Consider the following 22,197-nt stretch of genomic DNA (forward strand, 5'->3'; position numbering starts at 1 on the left):
AGATCGGCGTTACTAAGAGAAGAGGCACAGAATACTGACCATAGCGTCTCTATGATCAGTGTTGCCAGAAACAGTTGATAGATGATGAGAAGTACTTTCACCAGTGTTTACTGTAAAGTGGGTGGGTAATTTTGGGGAGGAGAGGAAAGGGTTACTGGTTGGCTAGGTTGAGTCCGGGGGGTATAGTGGCGTGCGTGCCTGTTATGTAGGCCCTTTCCCAGCGCCAGCGGAAAGATGTGTCAGAGCGGGGGGGTCAAAGATGGATGATGGCAACACGGAAGCAGTTATTGAAGGTGGTGTTATGGCTGTTGGTGTGGCTGGCAACAGTGAAATCGGAGTTTTGGGTGGATGAATGGTGATTATTAATCCTTAGGTTCAAGGGGGTGGAGGTTTCGCCTATGTAGAAGTTGCCGCAGATTTGGCAGATGAGGGTGTAAATTAGGTTGGATGAGTGGCAGGTGCCCTTAGGGTGAAGGGTGAACTTGCCTGCCGCTGTGGGGATCAGGAGGGTGGGGGAGGTGATGAGTATGGGACAGGTCTTGCATCTGGGTTTGTTGCACCCGTGAGCTGGGGGGAGTGGTGTGGATGGGGTGGGAGTGTTTCAGACCAAGATGTTTTGGAGGTTGGGGGGGCGACGGAAGACGATCCTGGGTTGATCCCGAAAGATGTCCCTGGTGTCAGGATCACTGTGCAGGATGGGGAGGAGGGAGTGGAGGGTATGTCTGATTTTCGTAATATGGGGGTGGTATTGGGTGATCAGGGTTGGAGGATTGGTTTTAGGTTGTTTGTTGCGGTTGTGGGAGTTGGCTTTGGTGATTTGTTTGTTGATGAGGGTGGAGGGATAGCCACGGTTGGTTAGGGCTTGGTGCAGGCGTAGGTTGTAGTTTTGGCAGGATGAGGGGGATGAGTTGAGGCGCTGGCCTCTGAGGGCAAGGGAGAATGGGATGGCTTTTTTGGTGTGTAGGGGTGTGAGCTGGATTAGTGGAGATACTGGAGGTGTTGGTCGGTTTAATATGTATGGAAGTTTCCAAGTGGTCTCCCGCAATGTGGATGTCCACATCTAGGAAGGTCACTTGGTCTTTTGAATGGAACCAGGTGAATTTGAGGGTGGTGAAGTCGTTAAGTTGGTTTAGGAATGTAGTGAGGGAGGGTTCGCCATGTGTCCAGAGGAGAAAAATGTCATCTATGAATCTGAGCCAGAGGAGTGGTTTCAGTTGCTGGGAGTCAAGGAATTCCTGTTCCAGCCTGCCCATGAACACCAACCACTTCCTTAACATCATCCAAAACTTACCACCCCTACCACCTAACACCATCCTCACAACTGTTGACGTCACATCCCTCTACACTAATATTCCCCATGCCCATGGCCTCCGTGCCACCGAATCATTCCTTAACGGCTGACCTAAACCCCACAATCCCAGCACTCACTTCCTGATACAACTAGCCAACCTTGTACTTACCTGCAACAACTTCTGCTTCGGTGATCAACATTACCTGCAGATACGTGGCACAGCCATGGCCCCCTCTTATGCCAACCTGTTCATGGGCAGGCTGGAACAGCAATTCCTTGACTCCCAGCAACTGAAACCACTCCTCTGGCTCAGATTCATAGATGACATTTTTCTCCTCTGGACACATGGCGAACCCTCCCTCACTACATTCCTAAACCAACTTAACGACTTCACCACCCTCAAATTCACCTGGTTCCATTCAAAAGACCAAGTGACCTTCCTAGATGTGGACATCCACATTGCGGGAGACCACTTGGAAACTTCCATACATATTAAACCGACCAACACCTCCAGTATCTCCACTACTCCAGCTCACACCCCTACCACACCAAAAAAGCCATCGCATTCTCCCTTGCCCTCAGAGGCCAGCGCCTCAACTCATCCCCCTCATCCCGCCAAAACTACAACCTACGCCTGCACCAAGCCCTAACCAACCGTGGCTATCCCTCCACCCTCATCAACAAACAAATCACCAGAGCCAACTCCCACAACCGCAACAAACAACCTAAAGCCAACCCTCCAACCCTGATCACCCAATACCACCCCCATATCACGAAAATCAGACATACCCTCCACTCCCTCCTCCCCATCCTGCACAGTGATCCTGATACCAGGGACATCTTTAGGGATAAACCCAGGGTCGTCTACCGTCGCCCCCCCAACCTCCAAAACATCTTGGTCTGAAACACTCCCACCCCATCCACACCACTCCCCCCAGCTCACAGGTGCAACAAACCCAGATGCAAGACCTGTCCCATACTCATCACCTCCCCCACCCTCCTGATCCCCACAGCGGCAGGCGAGTTCACCCTTCACCCTAAGGGCACCTGCCACTCATCCAACCTAATTTACACCCTCATCTGCCAAATCTGCGGCAACTTCTACATAGGCGAAACCTCCACCCCCTTGAACCTAAGGATTAATAATCACCATTCCTCCACCCAAAACTCCGATTTCACTGTTGCCATCCACACCAACAGCCATAGCACCACCTTCAATAACTGCTTCCGTGTTGCCATCATCCATCTTTTACCCCCCCCCCCCCCCCCCCGCTCTGACACATCTTTCCGCAGGCGCTGGGAAAGGGCCTACATAACAGGCACGCACGCCACTATACCCCTCGGACTCAACCTAGCCAACCAGTTACCCTTTCCTCTCCTCCCCGAAATTACCCACCCACCTTACAGTAAACACTGGTGAAAGTACTTCTCGTCATCTATCAACTGTTTCTGACAACACTGATCGTAGAGACGCTACGGTCAGTACTCTGTGCCTCTTCTCTTAGTAACGCCGATCTTTCTTCTTCAACTTGAAAATGCGACATAGATCGCGAAATATAGAATAATTTCTCTTCGTATATATATACTAGGCAGATCGGAAAGTAACGCACAATATTTTTTTTTCTCCCCACATATTGCAGCTGGAATGCTGAAATTGTACGACGAGAGAGTTTGAAGTTTGCACCACAGAGGGTATTTTTTTCCCCTCTGCAGCTCTAGCGAGAGAAGCCTGAACTACGAAACAAACATGGCACCCATGTTACTGTCGTCCATGTGTGAAGAGCAGCGAAGTGTGGTTCGATTTTTGTGGGCCAAAGGGCATACACCGAGTGAAATTCACAGGGACGTGCGTGGCGTGTATGGGGACGACTGTCTGGACCGTAGCAATGTCTCCAGGTGGTGTCCATTCTTTCAAGAGGGCCGTGTGAACCTTAGTGATTCGCCACGCTCCGGGCGGCTGGTTACAGCTTCAACTCCGCAGAATATCCGCGCCATTGAGGCAGCAATTGTGAACGACCGGCATGTGCACCTGCGAACCTTATCGCATATGTTCAACATTTCCTATGGTGCGGTGTACCACATTGTTCATGACATGTTGAAATTCTGTAAAGTTAGTGCTCGCTGGGTGCCTAAGATCCTGACAGACCACCACAAGGGCCAGCGAATGATGACAAGCATGGATCACTTAACGCGTTACGCCGCAGAAGGGCATGACTTTCTGAAAGGAATCGTCACTGGTGATGAGTCGTGGGCGTACCACTACATGCCCGAAACCAAGCAGGCCTCTATGGAGTGGAAACATGCTGGTTCCCCAGTACGAAAAAAATTCAAAGTGACTCAATCTGCTAGGAAAGTGCTTGTGACAGTGTTCTGGGACATGTTTTGTGTGTTATTGGTGGACTTTGCTGAACACGGGACCACTGCGAATGCTGCAGTTTACATTAAAACTTTGGTTAAGTTGCGTCGTGCCCTTCATGACAAACACCGCAACATTCATGCTGATGGTGTCAAACTTCTTCGTGAAAATGCCCGTCCCCATGTTGCTGCTCCTGTTCGTGAGAAACTCACCGAATTTGGGTGGGAGGTGCTCCAGCATCCACCATTCAGTCCGGACCTGGCACCATCGGACTTTCCTCTGTTTGGTCCCAAGATGGAATTCCTGGCCGGCCAACACTTTGCGACAGATGCGGAAGTGAAATCAGCAGTCCGCAGATGGCTAAACTCCAACCAAACGGACTTCTACGAACAGGGCATATTGAAACTGGTACCACGATGGGAGAAATGTGTTGAGAAACTTGGTGACTATGTAGAAAAGTAGGGCAAAGATGTCAGTTCATTTGTGATTTGTTTGGTTTTTGTTACATATTAAACTTTTTGCGAAAAAAAATATTGTGTGTTACTTTCCGATCTGCCCACGTATATATATATATATCTTTTTGAATACCATCAACAGATGTGTTCAGACTCCTGAGTCTTTCTTATAGATAATGAAAACACTTTCATAACACTTTCACTAATCAGAAGATTGCTTCGGCATATTTACAATGCTCAAAAAAAATATATACTTCTATGTTTTCAAATTTCCAGTACCGTGTACAACAAATGAATGTATACGACTTACTAATGAGACTTCTTTTTCACACTAGGAAGCACGACTTGTTCCCTTTGTTTCTGATCCTGACAACAATCCTTAGAAAGTAATTGTATATGATCAGAGAAAAACTGCAAGTATTATCAGAATGACCACGTTGACAGGTAAGGCATATTAATTTTTTCTCCTATGGGACATAATTTAAAAATTTGGTATGCCCTTATGTTTGGGGAGCTTTCTTCTAGTTTTCAAAATGAGTTTTATAAAATTGATGGCAAATATGAATTTGTACGTGTACACTCCTTCAACTGAACTGGCAACATGAAATATGTTATGGCATACAGATAATGAGCAGCTTGGGAGTAAATGTTGATAACCCACACACTGTTCAAAATTGAGTTAACATTTGATCAGTTGCTGCACAGTCTAAAGTTGCTGTACAATAGTGAATTAAGTTCCTTCAGTAGCCGCTGATGGCCAGAAACATAAGGGAACATCCAGGTATAGTGGAACCACGAGCAAAACAACCTGCGCAGACCCGCGAGTCCTGTGCAGCGTACCCCCGCGAGTAGGGGAGGGGGAGAGTTGACCATGCTTCCTAATGGCCCGAGGTGGAGGGAAGAAAGGAAAGCTGCACGGGGACTTGTCCTCCCAAGGTTTTTTTCCTTGTGGTCGATCTATAACTCATAAGCCACAATGCAATAGACAAACTTTCAATTGCATTTTTCTCTGTTTCATACTTTTGTGGGTTATCAAGTTTTACTCCCAAGCTGCTCATAACTTATATGTCCACCAGTGAGAATTATCACTACATTAGAAATTCATCAGTTGTTAACTTTTGCTTATATTAAAAATTCATTCGTTAACATCCCTTTCAATGAAAGAATTACTACAGGTCCAAGAATTGTTCAAATACTTCTAAACAGTAGCAAGGGTAAATATCGTTTTAATTCACTGGGGGCAACATCTGGCACATATGGTGAATGTGGAAAACACTCAAAGGCAGATCTTAGATGATAGCAACAGTTGATCAGGCAGTATGGAGTCGATCATTGTCATGTTGCAACAGAACATTTGTACTCAGAAGCCCATGTTGTTTGGATTTGGTTGCAGGACACAAGTGGTTCTTGACGAGATCTGCACATGTTACACTGGTAATGGTTTCCTCTCCGAGTATGTACTGTCCCAAATGACCCCTCATTCATCCCAACATAACATTTCCTGCCAATGGTTGTGTGTGAAACTTTTTCAGTTTTGCTCACTTTCTTGGTTTTTAGCTAGTTTTTAGCTAGTAGTAGGTCTTATCTCCAGTGACAATTAGTCCTAGAAAGCAATCATCTTCAGCTACACCAAGTACTGCACAAGTTCATTGCAAGCATCGACATGCCAATTTCTGCAGTCAGTTGGTATGGCAGCCACCTTGCAGAAACTTTATGGAATTGCAGCAGCCCATCATGGACAATATGGCATGTTGATCCATGACTTGTAACCATACAGGCAGCTATTTCATCCATGTTCCGATTTTCCTTCACCATGGCTTCAACTGCTGCAGTGGCCTCTGTTGTCATTACTCAGTATGCCTGACCTAGCTGAGGAGTTTGCCATGGAAGTAAACCCCTTTAGAAACTTGCTTGTCCATTCATACAATGACATGTGCCAGCATGTTGTATTGCTACATCATGCTGCCACCTGTTGGCCACTCTTTGAAACATGAGTATCACTGTTGCCAAGTTACAGGACAATCAAGTCATGTTTGGATATTTAGTGCACTTTTATGGTATTTGTTTGACTTCCCTTGTATGTGTTATTTAAACACATATGACGTTGATTGGCAACTCCAAGTGATGTTAATTGCAATGTTTAAATACATTATACTTTTCTTTCTTTCAGTGAGGCATCACAGCTAGTTCACACGATTTTTTTCAAACTCTTCTCTTGTTACTGGAACAGGTAACAACTATGTTGTACATGGAATTTTTGGTGTAAGAAATGTTGTTGCATTTATATACAACAGTTTTTCAATTTTGATTGTGTTGTTCTATGAACAACCATATTTTCTGGCTGGTTTCCTCTTGTATAAAATATCTAATTGTGTAACCAACCAGATAGAATGTAATGTGAATGCACAATTATCCACAATGTATAGGTAAGTATAAGTGTTGTTTTTATGTGATTATTTATCAAAATTATTCATAATTTAAACATTATTCAAATGTACTATTATCATATTAATAGTTCAGGATTATCTAAAATACTTTGTTTAGTCACCAGGTGGTAATATGTAATTAAATCCATAACATTAAAATATACTATTATGTCATTCATATCAACTGCATTTAGAATATTTCATTTATAATTATTAACTGAATTTTTAATGAATGCTCAGATGTATATACATAATAAATATACATATATGAAGTAGCACATTCTTTTATGAATTTAACCTAACCATTTTTGTAAGTGGTATTAACGTGGGTCACATTTCTGGTTCATAGAAGTGTACACTATAAATTAACCAATGATGTAGTTTACTTTATTAAATGGGAATGTGATAACCCCAAATACTGACAGCACCTCGTGGTTTTTGTTTCCAAGTTTGTGTATTTATGCTGATCTGAACATAGGTAAAACTATGTACTTATATTTTTCTGCATAGGTAAAACTATGTACTTATATTTTTCTGCATATTTTCTCGCATTTGAGGAAATATTTTGATGTTGGTGTTGACATATGATTTATTATCATCATCCTTTGCCATTTCCTGCCTTTGACTAGGTCGGCATAGAAGTCAAACCTCTTCATTTTTTCCCCATCTTCCACCACTCATCTCTTTCCATGGTGTTCCAATCTTGTCCTCTTCTCCTAACACTCTCCGCTACCTGCTCTTTCCACAGACATCTTGGTCTCCCCCTGGGCCTTATTCCCACTCCTTGTGCATTGTTACTGGTAGTCTTTCTGCATCCATCCTCTTCATGTGTCTGAACCATTTCATCTATCTATACCTGATCTATCTTGTCCTGAAGCTTCACCACACCCACTGCCTCTCAGATCTCCTCATTCCTTATTCTATTCCTTCTACCCCAATATACTCCTTAAAAATTTCATCCCCACTGCCTGCATCTTTCTTTTGTCTCTCTCTGTCATTGTCCAAGTCTCTGCTCCATATGTAATTATTGCACATAGTATGTGTTATATATTACCTTCTTGCATTTCATATATGATTTATGTGATAACATAAATCAGTCTTATTATGAACATATGTTGCCATCAATGAGAGTATGCAGTTTTTAAAATTCTCTCATGCCAAGTGTCTTGCCAAGGATTTTTTTTAAAAAAGGGGGGGGGGTATCTTTTTTTAGTAGTCAGTCCTCATTTTGCCAAGGATTTTTTTAAAAAAAGGGGGGGGGGTATCTTTTTTTAGTAGTCAGTCCTCATTTTGCCATCGTCTGCCTTTAATGTTCTTTTTTTAGGAATACTTGGTCAAAGGGGAAGGGGGAGGTTTGACTCCCACCAACCTCTGTTGGGCACACCACTGTTTCATGCTATGTTAACTACTGTATTTAATATCCACATTTGCTTTATTTTATAATGTAGTTTTTGCTAAGAAAACACAAAAATTTGCATTGCATAATGTATTCCATAACCATTAGGTATAAATACAAAACAAATGTTAACAAAATATCACAGGCAAATAAAAAATACTAAGTATTTCCCAATATTTTGTTCTTACAGGAACCTCCTCTCTCATTGTCATCTGCTGTCACACCTTTCCTCAAGGTCACCTTGCTTTATTGTCTCTAGAATTAGATCTAGACTTTGTCAGATTTAGACCTGGACCATGATCTAGCTTTCGATCTGGACCTTGATCTAGATCTGGACCATGTCCTAGACTTTGATGGAGACTTTGATCTAGGTTTAGATCTAGACCTTGTTTTGGATCTTGATCTAGCATTAGTTCTAGACCATGATCTAGATTTTGATCTAGACTTAGACCTAGATCTTGATCTGGCTTTGTATCTGGACCATGATCCTGAACTAGCTTTAGACTTGGATTCTAACTTACATTTGGATCTAGATCTGGATCTCTCACTGTCATCATCTTTCTTCTGGTTTGCTAATCTCTTGAAATACCTTTCATACTGATTGGACAAATTAGTATAACAGGCATTGGTTGCATATCTTTCTAAATGATAATTATAAAACCTGCCTCTTCCCCTAGGAAACCATTTTCTGTGCCGTGAATATCTGTTTTGACTATAAAACGTTTGGTGGTATCTTCTTCTGTGAAAATGTCTGTCATCATAATAATCACCAAAATAGTTATTCTCCTGACACCAAAGATTGTCTCCATACTGATAAATGACTTGGTATTTCTTTTTTGCTGGTGGTTCAGCTGGAACAAGAAAACAAAACAGAAACAATTATGATAATGCACAACCTATGCAATGTGATAAGTCAGCTTTATATATTCACACATACCTGTAATAATATAAATCCTCACATATATATTCACAATTCATTAAAGTAATTAACCAAATGGAACAGAATATGCCTGTACCTATCAAAGTCCAACACAAACAGCATATAAAACACAACACAACAAGCAAAATAAGATTACAAAATCTGATACTGGTTTTTCACCAGTATTGTCAAGATAAAAATGGAGGTTGACTAGAGCCCGGTTAAGATGATCAGGATACAGGTCAGTTGGATTTCCACTCCCTTTATTGATTTAATCTTGACCATGCTGGTGAGAAACTAGCAGAAATAAGATTTTTAATCTTATTTTATTGTGTAGCAGGCTTCTTTATTCCAATCCTGAACTTTGACATGTTAACATCATATATTGACAATATTTTGACTGGATCGACAAGCAGGTCAAAATCTCAAGATTGTATATCTTTATGTGAGTATAAAAGTAGGCCATACATACTTTTGACTTAAAATTATAACACACACATTCATACTAATAAGGAATTAAGTAATGGCCTTGGACACTTCCTCCAATTTCCTTCTTATCATCATCTGATCTTCCCTTTTGCAGTCACATACTGGCACAAATAAGTTGCATTGAATACATATCAACCAACTAATGTCAGTAGTTCTTCAGACTGTCTTGATGACTGAGTACATTCAGTGCTTGACTTATGATCTCACCACTAAAGGTTCTAGGTTTTGAGTCCCAGTCTGGACATGGATCCCTTTGAGATAATGAGCATTCATAAAATAAGAAAAATGCAATTACGTTTTTCAGGGAACCAAGCTGTAGAAGCTGTAAAATCGAGGAAAATTTTACACCATTTTGCTATGTTGGAACAATCAAGATTGAATGTATAATGTGGGAAAATGTAAAACCGAGGAACATAAAATTTGGGTTCTACTGTAATTATTCAGTACAATGTAACACAGTCGAGGGGAGATATGGATTTGTGAATAAATGATTATCGCATGGCAATTATGAATTTTTAAAGCAAAACTCTGTTAGACTTCCAATGAAAATTTTTTAAACTACTTTGAACTGTTACAATTTTTGAGTTTTTGTATTAATGGGAATCAGTAAGAGTATTCATAGTAGTACTGGTATTGGTTCACCCCTACTCGCAAGATTCAACTGTTAACATATGGAACTTGTTATTTCAACCACTGTCCTAACACTTCATGACAATAACTTTCAACAAGCAAAATTTAGTCAGGGTAATTTTCACATGTATAGGAACATGTTCCATGATCCCATGTACTTAAAAGCACTGACCATATATAACTTCAAGCAAGGAAACAGAAATATTTTAATAGAAATTTTACCTTTTCCACCACTTGATGACTCATCCGATGAATTATCAGTTGAATTGTCACTAGATCTGGAAGAACACTTATTTGGCTTTTTTGACACTAGTACACTTTTTAGCTTGTTCTTTTTCTTCAACTTTTCACGCTGCTCTTCCATACTCTTCTCTTGAATAGCTTTGTACTTTTCTACAAGTTTGTGTCGTAACTCTTTTTCCTTCTGTTTCAATTCTTCAGCCTTTTTCCTTTCAATTTCCTACATAATGAAATAATAAAATAAGTTTATCAGAATACATTATAATGATGATCTGAAGGAATTATGATAAATGTAAACTTCTGATGGTAGAATCAGTAGATGGTACAGAACATTCGTTATTATTTCCCTTCTCTCCCATCCTGCATGTCCTTTCCCCTGATAATGACCCAAAGTCAGACTGAAGAACTACAGAAAAATACATGCCTGCAGTCGATAACCAATTAACATAAAAATATGAAGAAATTTCAATGCTCGCCAATAAGGGAAATGGCCCTTCCTGATGGCCTAGTGGTAACACTGTTGTCTTGTAATCATCGGTCCTGAGTCTGATGTTCAGTGGGGTACATTACATAGTGATTTAAATTCCACTTTAAGCTCAAGGTTGAATCCCAATTATTCTACCTACAACAACCTGAATAAGGTAAGGTAAAGTTCCCTGTGCATATAGCACCATGCCATGAAGGCACATTTAGGGGATGTGGGGGTAGGGTTGCAAACATTCTTGATCTCTGCCATTTTGGATGTGGTCAGCACCACACTCCAACTGGAATAATATATGTATACTTTGAATTCATGATTCTTCTTTCCTACAGTAATTGCAACAAGAACAACAAAGTGAGTAAAGAAAATCTGCTTTCGAGTATAAGAGGAAGTATGCTTTTGGTATTTGCTGGAGTGGTGGGGGCTCTCACCTTGACACCACTCAACACCAAAGTACACTAGCAGTTCTATTACAAGGAATTCCACATTGCTTGTTTTTATAAATGTAGTTTTTAATAGTTCACTGAGGTTCCTTAAAATGTCTTAATATAATGTACCCTGAAGAAATCAGTCCCTCACTGGGGGGTAAAAACTACATGGCATGATTACTTCACAATAAGCTGGTCCAAGCCTCCCCGATGGGTGTAGTGGTAACGCTGTTGCCTTGTAATCAAACGGTTCGATGCCCTGTGGAGGCTCATAATGGTTTGAATACCACTTTAACTGTATGCACAGTCTTGATTAGCCTAACTGTGCATAAAGTGGACTTAAAAATAATAAAAACTCAAAACTCAGTAAGCTAGTACAAAGAAAAACTCGCATAGAAAATAATATTACAAGAAGCAGATATTCCAGTGTGAAACAACAAATAATACATTGAGTACTAAAACATATTGATTGATTAGCTTTATTTTACTTTGCCTCTTATGCCACTTTTGGATAATTTGCGAAGATGGGGGATGAGTGATGAAATTGATGAATGGACACACACAAACATCCATGCCCAGGACCCCTGGCATTGTAGCGTGATGTGCAAACCACTCCGTCACGGGGGGCGGCTACTAAAACATGTAACAGTAACTCTTGTACTTACATCTGCATCTTCACCACTGTCCTCTTTTCTGCTTTCTTCACTATTTACATCTTCCACAGGCTTCTCCTCTATCTCCTTCTGCTTAATAACCTGGAAAGAATGCACCCTATGCATGAAAATCATCGAAAAACATAATTGTGTTAAACGTTCACCAAGTTTCTTATTAGGTTTTGCTCTGAATAAATCTCTGCGTTTGTGGAGATGAAAATAGGGCTGAGCCAATACCAGTAATGATAGTGATACAGATACTTTTACAGTTTCCCACCGATACCATTGCTTTAAAATTGAAACACTTAAAAGTTGTTCAAAATATTGATTAAAGTGCGCGTCAAATCACCTGCATATGGCGATAGCCAATAGCAGTGCACTCCAGCGGTGCCATGTTGAAATCTCACACGGAAAAGAGACAGCGTGGTTGAGCGAAACGCCTTGTCACGGAACTAGGCAACGCCGCACATCTGTGATTCGCAGGTGCTGTTCAGCCGTTTAAGGCCATATGCAGGAGATTTGACACGCACTCTAGTAATGGTGAGCAGGTATTCCACTTCAATCATAAGCATCAATTTACCAGTGTTTTGATTTAAAATATTAAAAAAATTACATCAGAATATTAACAAATACATAATATTGCTGCAAAATCAATAGGATAATTAGCTCTGCAAAAGTGTCATTTTTTGTTGACCTTGAAAACAATCAAACTGCCAGTACTGGAAAATAAAATTCAACCAATACCAATACATTAGAATCAGTATTGGCTCAGCCATAGTTCAAACACTAGAAATTCTGATGTGGGATCCCTAGGAGAAATATTATATTTCCTTATGAAGGTGAAAGGAGATTTTTTTCAATTACCATTGGGCCTTCCCTGCTGCTGCGATTGGCCCAACTATTCCTTAGCTTTTACAGCTAAATTCTATAAAAAAACTAATCATATATACACAACTTATTATGGGATTTCTACTAAATCATCAAGTAACTTACTTTGATTCTTTCAAACAAGTCATCCAGCAATCGAATACTCTCAAGCTTCCTTTGTGCTATTAACAACTTCCTCTCTTCAACCACAATCTTTAAATTCATTTTCTTTTCTTCGTCTTCTTTCCTCAGCTGCAAATGATGCTTCCTTCTTCTCTCTTCTCGAAGCTGTCTCCTTTCTAATTTAATCTTCCTCTTCTCTTTCCTCTGCCTCTCTATTTCCCTTTCCTCTTCCAGTTTCTTCCTCCTAATTAAAAGAGATCCCGATCAGCAAAAGGTTGTACACACTGTCCCAAAATATAGCACACAAACACATCCACAGTAAATATAATGTTACTAGGAAATATTACTGGTCAATTCAAGATTTAATTTTTAAATTAACACTTCAGTACAAAATTCAAGATGGGAAATATTCAAGATACTGAGAAATTCTGCTTTCAAAATTTCTGGAATGAAATTGTCATTTTCAAGAAATTCCGGATGCTTACAGTACAGAAAACTTCAAGGGTGTTTGGACTCTGAAGTTTTGGAACTGATGAGTTGCAGAAAGCAGAGCTTCTTTTCTCTTTTCTCCCATGAATTCTACCTTCCCTATGTTGTGCTTTGGATGCACTGGTTTCCTGCATAATGGCCAAAAGCAGAACAGGCTGCTGATTCAAACCGAGCTGCTGAAGAAGCTTGGGCCATAAAATCAAGTGCAACGTACATAAAATAATATATTAATAGTGCACACAGTAAGCCACTGAGACAGGGTCTAGCAGTAGCTTAAGAAAGAACGTGTCAAAGCTTTTAAAAACCTTACACATTACCAAATATATTAAATATTACAAATGAAAAATTTGCCAATATCGTTGAAGAGAAATCACAATACAGAACATCTATTTTAAAACAAACACAAAAATATCAATTATAATGTACGGTTTTAAAGAAATTTCCATATAGGTACAGCATCAATCATTATTAGACAATAATGGAATATTAATATTCAAAAAAGACATCTTAAGAATATTACAGCACAGTATTTAATTTCAAGCACTGATCTCTTTTCTTTTAGTGTGTGTCCTTGAACTATGTTTTACTTACAACTTTAGTGCAAAACCAAGAATATATTTTGTAAGCATGACTCTCTACACTCTAAAGGTGTAAAGGTGTAAGTATGATTCTCCACACCTTTATAAAGCTACCAAACATTTGTTTATACCTTTCTTCCTCCTTCTTTTGCTGTTCCAATTCCTTTTGCTTTCTCTCCTTCTCAAGCTGTGCCCTTTCTTGTGCTTCCAACTTTTCCCTCTCCAACCTCCTCCTTCTAATAGACGTATCGCACAGATGCTTTGTTTTGTCAAATTCCACCTGAAATTCAATTGAATCATATATAAATCATTACATTTTACTTTTAAAAGAAGTATATCATTAATGTATTTCATCCTCAAATAACCATCAGTTCTCCCCGAGTGTTTCTAGAGATCTCACATTCACATTACTTCTATGCGTTGGTGTAAGGGTAGTATTTTCACTGTCAATTCTTGGTCCAAACAGCAGCTTTTCATGTTGACCCAGCCTCATTAAGTTTCAGCTATTTATTGACCAATTATTACCCATACTGTACTTTAGCCTTCAAGGGATTGAAACAGTTCAATAAAACAAACGGCATATTTTTTTTCTATTGCTTACGATTCATTAGATGTGAGTTTTGTTACTTAACGTCGCTTTTCTGGCACTTTTGGCTAATCGTAGTAATGAGGATAAATGATATGATTAAATTGGACAAAGAACAGCTTTCATTAGGAGAAATCAACAGTGTTCTACAAACAGAGATCATATGTTATATGATTCATATTCATTGCTTGATAGGATAGAAAAGCATTTTTAAGATGGTTCTTAATTGTGGTGTGTTACAGTGAAGCACAGGTGATGAGAGGAGGAAAACTGAAATACAAACATTATTCAATGGTGAAATATGATGAAGTCAAGGTACATAAACGAAATGTGTAAATAGTAACATAGTCAAACTAAAACTACCTAACCTATTCACATGTTTATTCAGATTTAAAATATTGTAAATGTACATGTAAAGCAAAAGTGAGGAAATACTAATGCAATGTAACGGGGTCTTCCTCACGTATTTGTGTAACTATTTTCATAGCGACATAATGTATCACAGGGCTAAACCATGAATGAATCGAATACGTAAAGCAAATTGATTTTAATTGTACATAGCCTACCTGTATATAAGGACATTTCTGCTGAAATACACATAATAATATATGTTTTGAAGACGACTGCACTAGTCCACTTTTTAGGAACAGATGACAAATGGCCACTCCATATAAAACATGTATAGAAGTAAATGGAACAGAAAAATCATTCTGTAAGAAAGATCCAGTTAAGTATTCAATATTCCTCCCTAGCTTGTGGATGTATATCTGTAGCAGTGGCAGCTTCTACTTTGAAATGTTGGAGGTTACAATGAAAAGAAAATTGGTTGCAAACTTACAGTTGAACAAGTTATTAAACCTTGAATGCTTAACAGAAATGGTATACAGAATCCTTTCCCTCTTTTTTAAACACAAAAATTAATTTATTTGTGAGCATATACAAGCATAAGCCATCCATTACCTGCAGATGGAATAAGAAACCATGCAACAAATGAAGAATGTTACAGAACCATATGTGCATGTAGAAAACCATATCTATAAATATACTACAGAAGCATCTATACTTAAGATCTCTATCTCTGCACGTGAGATTCCCTAAAATACCAGAAATTACAACAATGATCTGGCTCCTCCTGATTCTTACACTGACCACCTTAGTGCTTATAAAATCTCGAATTTCTCTTTGAAGTAAATAAAAGGCCCAAGTTCCTTTTGTTTTATTGCGATTTCATCATGCCACGAATGCAATTTTTACATGGTTGGATTTCGAATTACGTCTGTTAACACATACTGCCAAGTTTTAGCGATTACTTAAGATTTTGTTCAATATATTATTTCGTGGTTAGGTTTGGATATCTTAGCATTAAAATAAAATCCCTAAATGAATTCTACTAAGGTTCTGATTTACTTCTACATTAATTCCCACTAGTCTACGATACTTACAGTCGCTTGTCAATGGAGAATACCTTGTCCATGGGAAGCGTGCATGTGTATGTAAGGTAATTTTTAATTTCCTTTTTCAACATAAATATTTTTTTTTACGGATCCAAACAGTGCTCATTACTTTAATGAAGGTTCAAATTTCATGTGACAATGATTTCCAAAATTCTATGATAATTAGTCTTTCTGCTAGGAGAATTTGAAAAATTCATAAAACAATCGGAACCGTTACCAAAACATTATATGGCTCATGACCAATTGTTTAAGTAGTTACTACCTGTACTTATAATAATACATTATGTAGGCTATTGGGATGGTCATATGATGTCGTCAGATAATTATATAGCATCAAATGGGTCATAACATTATGTGGTATATGTTCCCAGTTAAAACAAAATGCACAAAATAGAATGGAAAATTACCTTAACATGTGCAATCCATGCTTTGTCTCCATCCTTGTACAATAACATCATTCCACGTAGAGCATTCATAGCTTTAACAAAACAAACATATTCTTTAAACTGAACATAACCTTCAAATGTCACATCTTCACCGAATGTGAAGGTCCTAATTCCTGAAATGCATTCTTTCATTTTATTACGATAAGGATCAGTCATTGGAATGTCAACGCATCTCACTTCTCCAAAAGTTTCAAACACTTTTCTTAATAAATATTCACTTGGTTGCTCCTTATGCTTGCTTTGTTTCACTGCAAACCACTTGCATGGGACGTTGCTCAAATGAATGGTATCTGGTCTTTCTCCAGGTTTCATTTCATTCATATTCTTTGCATCCCTAAAATATGAGTCCCAATCATGTCGTGATGGAAAAGGCACTTTTGCTTCCGCAGCACGCACTTTGAGCATATCGGAAAAACCACTAAGTTTTATACTTTTCATATCAAGTCGTGCAATCATCATTTGCAGTTTTGATTTGTTATCTATTTCAGCCTCAAATCGAATGAATTCCAAAGTACTCTTAGACACTTTCAACACTGTAAACTCCTCAGGTTTAATCATGTTTCTCAGCTTCTCCATCACTTCCCAGTTCGATATCGTTTTCCCTGGCACCTTGAGTTGTGGAAGTTGTACTGAAACATTAAGTCTTGCAATTGGTTTCAGAAACAAATGTGGATGAAACAACTCAACAGCATCACTAGTGTCAGTACATGGGTAGACATTCATGTTCAATTTTCTGCAAAATAAAATGTTAAACTAAGTTACAACACATTAAATCATAAAATCAAAAATACAAATAACATCACAAAGTTTTTCACTGCTAAGGCACAAGCTTGCAATTAACCAAGTGTGAAAAAATAATAACTCATGATGCATCAGCCCTTGCGGGGAAGGAACTACCTACTAACTACCAGCCTCAACAGAGATGGGCGATCATGTAACCAGTTATGGGGTGATGTGTGGTCAGCACAACAAACTGCCAGTGGTAAGTGTGAGAAAAAGGCATATGTATTTTTTATATGATATACTACAGCAATAGCAACTGAAAGTGATATTATTAACATCATTAGTTCTAATATGCAGACAATATATAAAGATTGCAGAAGCACCTAAAAAGACACATACATCCAAATTGTCCAACACCACTCGTTCTGTGATGTTTAATTGAATTAATTGATTGAGAGAGCAAATTGAGAATACCGGAAGTATCTCCAATTGCTTTCAAATTCGGCATACTCACTAATTTTGGCCTTGTAATCACGAATCTGCAGTTAAAATTTGGCAGTCACGTCTAGAAATTGCAAATTAAGTAAAAAAAAAGTGGGGCCGTGAACGGAATAAACACCCTTGATTTATGAAGAAAAGAACTATTTTTTGCAATGATTAGCGTTTCAAAACTATGTTTATAATCACCCTTAATTTTAACTATGCTTGCCTAACCTAACCTTCCATGAATGGTTCGTGGGGCAAACATGTTTTCTTCCACCTTTACGCAATATGCCATTTTCTCACATGCAAATGAACGGGTCTCACTTATTGCACAAGACTTTAGCAACATTGTGTTATGACCATGGTAGCTAGACTGTTGTGCAGAAAGGAAGACATCTTCGGTTTGCATGTAAGTGTATGGAGAATCATAGTGGTAATTGACAAGCTTATTTTGCAATTTCTAGACGTGATCGCCAAATTTTAACTGCAGATTCATGATTACGGGGCCAAAATTAGTGAGTATACCAAATTTGAAAGCAATTGGAGATACTTCCGGTATTCTCAATATATACCATAGAATGGGGTGAACATCATCCTGTACAATTTTAAAGACCTTTTGGTAGATGTAGATTTTAAGCCAGTAACATTAAAGGTATTCTCAGGAAGTATCTCGGTTACAGTGCGCACATATCTAAACGTGCTTGCCTTTCGTGCACCTGATAAGACTTTGAGACCATATGAGCCCACTGTTATATTATCTGCAGTGGCCTCAACATATTCAAGAAATTCTTCATCACTGCTGCTATTACAGTTTTCTGTATGATCCGACTCTAATGGAACTTCTGGTTCATCAACGTCACAACCGGTATCAGATGATGGGCAAACAACACTTTTTCCAGGCTCAACGTTGAACTTAGATCTTTTCCTTCGTCTTGGTGGTCCACTTTCAGTGTGTTTGAATTGCTTGCTCTTCAGAAACTCAACAAGGGAATCATTTATTTGCTCCACATTGACCTCATCTCTGGTGTCAGAATCGTTTGGAAGCTTGGATAACAATTTGTCAGGATTCAGTGGATAAATTCTCGTAAAAAAAAGTAAAAAAAAAAAGTAGTCCTGATGAGCACATCTGACCATGAAATGGACTTAAAACAACCCACACTTTTTTTTACCACTAAAATTCAAGAAACTATAGTTAAACATGTCACCTCTGTTGTGTTTATGCATGATTGGTGGATTTTGCTTACTGCTCCCAGGTACATGTGTGATCAAACTGACCCCACAACAAATACAGATTTCTCTAGATCAAACAAACAGTGCTAGAGGGAGAAAAAACAGCAAAACCTGAAGATGAATATACAGACCTATGATTGCTTCAGGAAAATCATGTATTCCCTCACTGATCCACTGAGAACCATAAGAAGGTCCAGACACTCAGTTTTCCCCCAGAAATGCATCCTGAATATAATATTTTTTTACCGCCGACTGTTTTGCTTCTCATACTTACTGATGACATAACAAGCTCCTGTAAGTTGTTCCCTAAATGTTATCTACTTTTATTTAGTCATTTATTGTACAAAGGATACATATAATACTTAATAACATTATGTATGACTTGATCAATGTCACACCCAAAGATCAAAGTCACCCCATTCTACAGTACCGATTGAGATTAATCAATTAATTGAAACAAAGCGATCACATTTCTGATTGCTATTTATGCTTTTAAGACATACTTCATTGTCACTCCTTTCTGGAGAAAGATTTTTCAGTACTGTGTACTTTTATGAACGTATTTCCTACCAGCCATTCGTTTACTGTTGTCTTAGATGTGGACTGCTGTTGCTGCTACATCATGTGATGTAAGTCCCTAAGCTTTTGTTGTTAGGTTAGGCAGGTCATGTTTAGGTCTCTTAGCATGAAAATAACGTCCCTAACTATTTCCAACAGCTGACAGCTTGATATCTGGCCTCGAGCACAAAATTCCCTTCGCATGAAAATCCAGCACTAGTCCGGGTCTAAAACGCTCGAAAACCAAGAACAGTTGCTTGCTGGAATGTAGCTCGCCTAACCTACTTTTCAAACAATATTTCTCAGGTAAATAATTCTTAGTGAAACTTTTAACTGTGCTAATTAGTTTCTCGGTAACAGTAGTATAAGCCGGAGACACATTAAACTCGTTTGTTTTCAAATAAAAATCATTGCTACTTACCTCATATGCATAGTGGAAGATTTTTCAAGCTGGAAATCACTTTTTTTCCATGAAAAAAGCGTTATTTTTAACATTATAATCATTTATTGGTCGTTGCTAATTCGGCGGGCAAATTTTGACTCACGTTGTCTATCGTCAGCTGATATGCAGTATCGTCAGCTGATGTGCAGTGTTTCAAAACTTATGAACCGATAAATGCTGCACAAACTATTCACAAAAGGTTTTTAAGCGAAAATTGAGGCTAGACTCTACTTTACGCCCTTATCTGCATGGTGATTGCTTCTTTGTGTTCGCGGTGCGGGACCCGGCATCTCTTCGGGTAAGTACCTTTTTCTTATTACTTTCTGTTCACGATAGCCCCACTATCCATTCAAGGGGTCGAGGTATGCCTATGAGGTTAGGTTAGGCCTGTTAGGTTAGGTTCCATTAGCACTCATTTTACCCCTAAATGGGTGCTTCATCATCTAAAAAATTCCTCGGTACGTATCCGGACAACATAGGTTTTTCTCGATTTACTCCTTCAGGAAATTTTTGCTCGCTTTGAGATTTACGTTGTTGAATTCCTTATAAAATAAGCTTTCCAACGATATATGACACGTATTCCTTATGAAAAGGACGTAAACTAGAGTCTTACCTTACATTGGAAAAAAAAAAAAAACCCGCTCACACGACATCTTGTCAAACTTCCGCGTGGTTGCTACACTGTGAGGGGGTTACATAACCGAACGCATGGAACATTTGATTCACGTAGTCGACGGTAATGGCGGCACGAGCTATCGTACAACGGAGATGCATGATTGACGAAAAATACCTTATTTACAGGCAAAATACGTTGCACGATTCTAAAAAACAATTTCCCTGGCTTCAGAAAGTCCTCAAGAATGCAATTCCGTAAGTACTTTCTCGTCTTTTCTCCTGTAAATTTTAAGAAATCCGTCTCCGGCTTATACTACTGTTACCAGTTTCTCGAACTTTCAAACTTATTTCCACAATTGTTTCTAGCATTCTAAAATACTTCCTAATACTCCTATCAAACTATCGAAAATTATTCAATATTAGGAACCATTACCAATCTGTAATATATTTCTAAAAAGTCAATTCCTATTTGGGAATTTCAACAACTTGTTGCTTCTGACAAAGCATAAATAAATCATTTTCAAGTTGTTGTTTTTTCACTTTCGAAAACCTATCTTAAATCCTTCCAGCACACTCGCTAAACAGTCAGTATGTGAATACGTTATGACCATACATTGTAAGTGGAACAATTTTCGGATCGTTTGTAATGCTAAAAAAAAACCAAAATATTTGTAATGAGTGAACCTTCGAATTTATTCAACGTTTCGATGGAAAAATGGGCGAGTATCATTTACTATATGAACACGATCTCTTCACTCCTCTTCGTAACAGCTGACGATGGAAACCAAACAAACATTTTTCTCCTCTACTTGAGGTTGAGCTCTTCATTAGGGTACGGTAAACTGTCCCTTATGAAAGAGCTATGAGGAAACACGGTAACACAGACGTCAGGTAAGGTGGATCCAATAGCACCCAACTGTGGGGCAACTGGCTAGCAGCATAAGCTGCAGAGTTGATACTGGTTGAATACCAAAGTCAACTGAGGTACGTAACCACATGTGCAATATCGTGGAAATACATTGACATCTGCAATTCATTACAATTAAATGTTCTTATGGTAAATTTATCGTATCGGACAAACGGATTTCTTCAAATTTACAGGAGAAATTACTTACCGAATGCAGTTTCTTTATACTTCCAAGATCGATCAGACAATTCGATTATTGATGGCGGGGAAAGAACTTCCGGTTTGGCGAATTTTCCAATGTAAACAATTGGAATACAGATCGTCACCGAGCTCATTTTCTTATAAAAGATCGGAAACAAAATAGATGGACCTTGTGTTCGGCTACGAGGTTTTTCGGATCGTGATTGTGTTATCCGGTTTTTATTTCGTAGTTATTACGTGTTTGACTATAAAATACCTCTTGTGAGGTATTCGAAGTGAAAATTAATTTGGATTTATTAACTTAGTGTGTGTATTTGTGTAAATAAGAGTATAGTAGTGGTAACGATAAACTGACTCACCTGAACGCTATTAATCAGTGTAATGGGGGAAGAAGCAACCCTATGTGCTGCTGATACCCTATTAGCATTAAGCGGTGGTGAAACTCCCGTCTTTCTACAGACTAATATATCAAGAGTGAATGACGAGGATGCTATCATGAAAGGGGAGGAAGAAAAACAAGAACATCGTGCAAAAAAGAGATCGGCGGATTCAGAATCAACTGCCCAACCAGATAAAATCATCCGATCGAACGAGAATGAAAATTCTCCATCACGACAGTACACATATGACAATGCACAATCAGGTCCATATATAGTACTGTTAGAGGGAACAGGAAAAACTATAGGAAAACTGTCCGGTGGCAGTTTAGGGAATAAATTTCGAAAGGCAGG

The 22,197-nt window shown here is 38.8% G+C and overlaps 1 protein-coding gene across 2 annotated transcripts; it reads right to left on the reverse strand.

The window, feature by feature from the left end:
- Positions 1 to 8,020: 8,020 nt before the first annotated feature.
- LOC146002864 (uncharacterized) lies at positions 8,021 to 21,204 on the reverse strand. 2 transcript variants are annotated; one of them, XM_083140875.1, is made up of 7 exons: positions 21,093 to 21,204; positions 16,269 to 17,040; positions 13,953 to 14,101; positions 12,758 to 12,998; positions 11,777 to 11,866; positions 10,185 to 10,422; positions 8,021 to 8,775 (listed from the first exon to the last, which is right to left on the reverse strand). In XM_083140875.1, the coding sequence occupies exons 2-7, from the start codon at positions 17,028 to 17,030 to the stop codon at positions 8,192 to 8,194; spliced, it is 2,064 nt and encodes a 687-aa protein (XP_082997001.1). In that variant the 5' UTR covers positions 17,031 to 17,040; positions 21,093 to 21,204; the 3' UTR covers positions 8,021 to 8,191. The 2 variants fall into 2 exon arrangements, with proteins under 2 accessions (XP_082997001.1, XP_082997000.1); XM_083140874.1 differs by having other exon boundaries at positions 21,043 to 21,179.
- Between the last annotated feature and the right edge of the window lie 993 nt (positions 21,205 to 22,197).

This window comes from Lepisma saccharinum, chromosome 19 (genome assembly GCF_977018435.1).
Source record: "Lepisma saccharinum chromosome 19, izLepSacc3.1, whole genome shotgun sequence".
In the NCBI taxonomy this organism is placed as follows: domain Eukaryota; kingdom Metazoa; phylum Arthropoda; class Insecta; order Zygentoma; family Lepismatidae; genus Lepisma; species Lepisma saccharinum.